Here is a 4,902-nt window from a genome sequence, read left to right as displayed (position 1 = left end):
CAGGCACCTACAGGAGGTAACGTCCGCAGCCGGCGTCTGGACCGCGCCTCAGGAGGCACCAGAGAAGCCACCCTTGCAGCACCGTCCACGAGCACGTCAAACCTGGCTCGTCATTGCACGAGGTGGCGGCCGAGGAGACCCCGAGCTCCTGTTCTCTCCACAGCACAGCAGCCCCCCGATGGGGGCCACCGGCCTCGAGTCCACGTGTCTGCCTCGGGTCCACGCGACCCTCAGTTCCGACCCCCGACCACCTCCTCCTCCTTCCAGCCGCTGGAGTTCTTGCCGAACTTGTAGACGAGACGCCGACCGTCCACCCGCTCCAGGATCTCCCGCTTGTAGTAGTACCTGAGTGGACACGGGGGTCAGACGGGCCCAGGCCGGGGCACTCCCACGCCGAGCCCCCCTGGCCCTGCTGTCCATCTGCAGTGACCTGACCCACTGGGTTCCAGCCCCACCTGAGCCTGACATACTTTCCCGCCAGAACTGCGTCCCGGGGACCGTCTGCTCTTACTTCTTTGTGTCTCTGTGGCACCCGGGAGCTTGTCATGAAAACACATGATTTCAGGGCTGGAAGGGCCCTTAGTGACGGTCTGTTGACAGTTTCCACAGGGGTCCGGTGGGGCATGCTCAGAGGGGTCTGGGACCCCGGGGCACCTTTCCTGGGGTAGGTCTGGCCACACAGGTGTCGGTAGACAGTCCCTGCCTCCTCCAGGCTGCCGGGTCCCCGCCTCATGCTGTCCCAGAAGCCAGGCCTTGCGATGTCCCCGTCCCAGAAATCAGCCCCTGCAATGCCCCCGTCCCAGAAGCCCCTGCAATATCCCTGTCCCAGAAGCCCCTGCAATGCCCTGTCCCAGAAGCCCCTGCGATGACCCGTCCCAGAAATCAGCCCCTGTGATGCCCCCGTCCCAGAAGCCAGCGCCTGCAATGCCCCGTCCCAGAAGCCCCTGCGAGGCCCCGTCCCGCGGCCGCCCACCTCATGGCCCTGCTCAGCTTCTCGTAGGTCATACTGCTGTTCTTCTTCTTCTGCCCCCACAGCTGGGCCACGGCCTCGGAGCGCAGGAACTTGAACACGCCCTCCTGCCGGTTCTCCCACTTGAGCAGGCCCTCGTTCAGCTCCGGGTGGATGAGGATGTCCCGGATGAACTCCCACAGGTGGGTGCCTCTGGGGGCTGCGGGGCAACCGCCAGTCAGCGGCGTCCAGGGACCCTCCCGCCCGCCGGCCTCTGCCCCAGCACGAGCCCCAGCACAGAGCCAGGGGCGCCCACGTCACGGACGCTCCACCGCTCAGACGTGGGAACAGGAGCGACCAGCCGGCCACCGGTCGGCGGGGCCACACTCGAGAGCAAACACACCAGTAGCTGGGGGCAGACAGAGCCCCACAGCTGGCCCCACCTGGGGGACCCGGACAGCCCCCGCAATAAGAACCCCCCCACAGGAAGAAACAGCCCGCCCGTGTGGGGGCTGTGTGGGGAAGCCCAGGGCCATCTCCCGGCTCACGAGAACCATGGCACAGATGCCTGGGAGCCCAGCGGCCGAGGCATCGCCCCTCGTGGTGGCTCTGCGGACCCTCCCCAGGTGCCCCGTAGGTGGGGCGGGACCCGTGCAGACAGAACAGGAGTGGCTGGGCCTTCCTCCAGCAGCCTCAGTTTCCCGTCCTCTCCAGGACCACCAGGCAGGCTCTGCCATTTCGTGGTGAGCCCTGCCCCCCAGCCCTGCCCCACCCCCGCACCTCCTGGCTTCAGCACAGGGACCCCGGTACCCACCGTGTTTGTTCCTCCTGCCCTCCAGGCTGTCCCGGGACTCTCTGCTCAGCTTCCGGGGTCGGCCCCGCTTCCGCTTGCCGTGCTTAGGATCCCCCTTCTTGTGGTCCGAGGAGTCGTCTGTGGGGCAGGTGGAAGGTCAGGAGAGCGAGGGGTGTGGGCCTGGAGGCAGCCCCCAGTGGGGACGCTGTCCACTCACCCCTGGAGAAGAGCTTGCTGTCAGTGGGGTCGAGGTCCACATCGCTTCCCCCGCAGTCAGAGGAGTGGGAGCACTGAGAAGCGCCGGTGCCTGGGGGGCGGGTCTGAGTGAGCCCTTGGCACCGCACCCTGGGCGGACACGCTGTGGCCAGCTCTGTTCCTCCCAGAGAGCTGGGAGCCCAGGGCTCAGGCAGTCAGGGTACGGGAGACCTCACCTGGGGTGGAGATGGTGGAGGAGACGGTGGAGACGTCCGAGCTGCCGGGGGAAGGGGCCCCCGCACCGTAGCTGCCCGGGTTGTAGGGGCTGGGCTGACGGCCGTCCTCCTGCATCTCCGGACCGAAGGGGCTGCCCTGGTCTGGGGGAGGTGAGTGTCAGGCAGGGCTCAGAGGCCAGGCGGAGCCGCCAGGAAAGGCCACCCAGACGTGGGGTGGATGACCTGCGGACTCTCTAGCTGGGGAACAGGTGTGGGGAGGGGCAGAGAGAATGTGGGTGCTCACCAAAGGGGCCTGGGTCCCCCAGCGTCTCCTGGAAAGACACGCTGTCCTGCTCCAGCAGGTCGATGATCCAGCCGAGCTCATCGGGAAAGCTGGAGGCTGGGACGGAGGGCGGCAGGTCAGCTCAGGCTGCCCGCTCCCCTTGCCCTCGGGGGCTCCTGCTGGCTGGGCCTCCCCTGGCCTGGGGCTCTGGTCCTTCCCACAGCCCAGCTGACCCCGGACCAGCCTGCCTCGCTGAGAGGAGACCCCGACACCGGGCGGCACTCACTGAGATCCCACAGCTGGGAGTAGAGCTGGTCGCCCAGGGGCCCGAAGACCAGCCGCAGCTCCTCGGGGGCACAGCTGCAGAGCGTGGCCCCGTCCATGTCACACCGCGAGAAGTCGATGGTGCTGGCATCGAACTTGTTCTTCTCCACCTGGTAGCTAATCCAGTCCAGCACCTGGGCCTTGGACCAGAACTGGGGCTGCTCCTTGGACCAGCTGGCCTTCTCTGGGGGGGGGGGTGGCACAGTGGGGAGGTCAGCCAGCCACTGCAGGTTCACAGCTCGCACCCCAGCACCTCAGCGTCCAACCAGTCCCCCACAGGCCTGGAGTCTGCTCAGTGCCCTCCCTTTGTCTGACCCCCTCACTGCCTAACCTCTTGGATGGACCCCCCTCCCCACGAGACCCACCTGGGCCCTCCAGCGGCATCTGGGGGGTGCTCAGGGACAGCACGAGGTCGTCGGCCCCAAAGGAGGCGGCAGGGGGCACGGAGCCTAGGGTGGGGTCCTCGGGGCTGTACATGGTGCTGAAGTAGTTGCTGAAAATGTTGCTAATCTCACAGGTTGCAGCCATGAGGCTACCTGGGGGGACAGGAGGCAGGTGAAGGGCGGGGCCTCCGCTGGCTCCTGCGGCCTGGGCAGGCATGGCCCAGGGGTGCGAAGGTCCCCATCTCTCCAGACACCTGTCTATAAGACCAGCTCCATGATCTCAGAACCAGGTGGGTACCTGGCCTCCTGCTGGGCTCCCTCCTCAGTCACCTGGGCCCTTGAGTGGGGCTGACAAAGTCACGGCCACCTGTCCCTCCAAGGGACAGTCCCTCAGCTCTCGGACCCTCAGGACACCCCATCACTCCATACTCCTGCTGGAGACTCCGGAACTGCAACCCCGTTCCCCGCCCAGGCCGCGGAGCAGGGCAGGTGGACCTACCAACGCGCCGCTGCAGGCAGGCAGGACTGCGGGACAGCAGGAGCCAGAAATGCAGGAGACGAAAACCAGGCCAGGTACTGCCACCAGGCCGGCCGCCCGCCCTAAATAGACCTGGGAGCTCCTCCCCCAGGGCTCCATAGCTGTGGAGCCTGAGCTGGTGGCTCATTGGACAGAGGGGATTTCCTGGCCTTTAGACTGGGCTCCTGGCCCCAGGTGATTTGCATATTTTGTGCCACTTGGCCCAGGTCCTACCTGGGATGCTGGGAAATCAGGCCCAGCTGGTTTAATGATTGTCAGACGTCGTCCCGCACCCTCGGGGTTGGGCACAGGGCACTGGCCTGGGCGGGTGGCGGGAGGGTCGCTGGGGTGGGGGGAGGCTCTGTACTTTTCGCCACCCTCAGGATCAGAAAATTCCTCAAGGGGGTGGGGGACAGGTCAGGGAGGGGCCGGTGAGGGGGAGGGAACTGGGCCCCAGAGGCGGCTAGCCCCGAGAATCTGGAGCTCTGAAGACAAGGGGCCTGGTGGGGAGAGAAGGTGCCTAGGATTCAGGCTGGAAGGCTCTCCAGGCACAATCCACGGGGGACTGGGCGGGGGCAGGCTGCCTAGCCCCTGCCCCCCCGCCCCCCGCCAGGGCCTGCTGGCTGACCCCAGTTTCGAGGGCAAGGTCTTGGTTTCTGTGCCTGCCAGGGCCCTAGCCAGGCATCGGGGTTGCGGCGGCTGCTTCTGGACAGACCAGGCTCCTCGTGGCTCATCCCAGCACCCCCACCAGGGCTGCAGGGCAGGAGTCTCCCTTTGGTCTATCTGGTCTACCATCAGCGCACCGCCACTCACCAGTACATCTGCTGCCCCCTAGTGGTCAAGGCCCGGCACCTGCGTCCTGCCCTTCAAACAGGAAAAGGGATGCTTAGTGTTTGTTTACATTCGACAGGGTCCCCGTGATCCGCACAAAGCGGGAACGTCATCTCCACGTTGTCGATGAGAAACTGCGGCTCGGAGCCGGGCCACGCGGGCTAGTGAGGTGGGCGGCCGGGATATAAAGCCGCTGATGGGAGGTGCCCCCGCCCTGTTGTCTCTGCAGGGTCTGCCGCTCAGCTCTGGGCATCGCGCCTTCCTCAGGCCTGGCTCCTCTCCAGGGACGCAGCCCCAAACACAGGGCCTGTGTCCTGCAGACCCCACTGAGACCCCGGCAGGCTCTGGGGGTAGAGTGGAGGGGGGAGGCGTGTTTTCTGGTTTCTCCCCAACTTGTGATTGTGCACCTCAG

The 4,902-nt window shown here is 66.2% G+C and overlaps 1 protein-coding gene across 1 annotated transcript; it reads right to left on the bottom strand.

Moving 5' to 3' along the window:
* Window positions 1–230: 230 nt before the first annotated feature.
* ELF3 (E74 like ETS transcription factor 3) lies at window positions 231–4,480 on the bottom strand. The gene is made up of 10 exons (XM_036277783.1): window positions 4,473–4,480; window positions 3,642–3,667; window positions 3,125–3,295; window positions 2,722–2,943; window positions 2,457–2,552; window positions 2,174–2,314; window positions 1,960–2,049; window positions 1,764–1,880; window positions 974–1,169; window positions 231–345 (listed from the first exon to the last, which is right to left on the bottom strand). Exons 1-10 carry the CDS (start codon window positions 4,478–4,480, stop codon window positions 231–233), a joined length of 1,182 nt encoding a protein of 393 aa, XP_036133676.1.
* Between the last annotated feature and the right edge of the window lie 422 nt (window positions 4,481–4,902).

This window comes from Molossus molossus, unplaced genomic scaffold, assembly GCF_014108415.1.
Source record: "Molossus molossus isolate mMolMol1 unplaced genomic scaffold, mMolMol1.p scaffold_m16_p_23, whole genome shotgun sequence".
NCBI lineage: Eukaryota > Metazoa > Chordata > Mammalia > Chiroptera > Molossidae > Molossus > Molossus molossus.
Note: the sequence above shows the minus strand (reverse complement) of the source record. Positions and strands in the feature narration are given on the sequence as shown.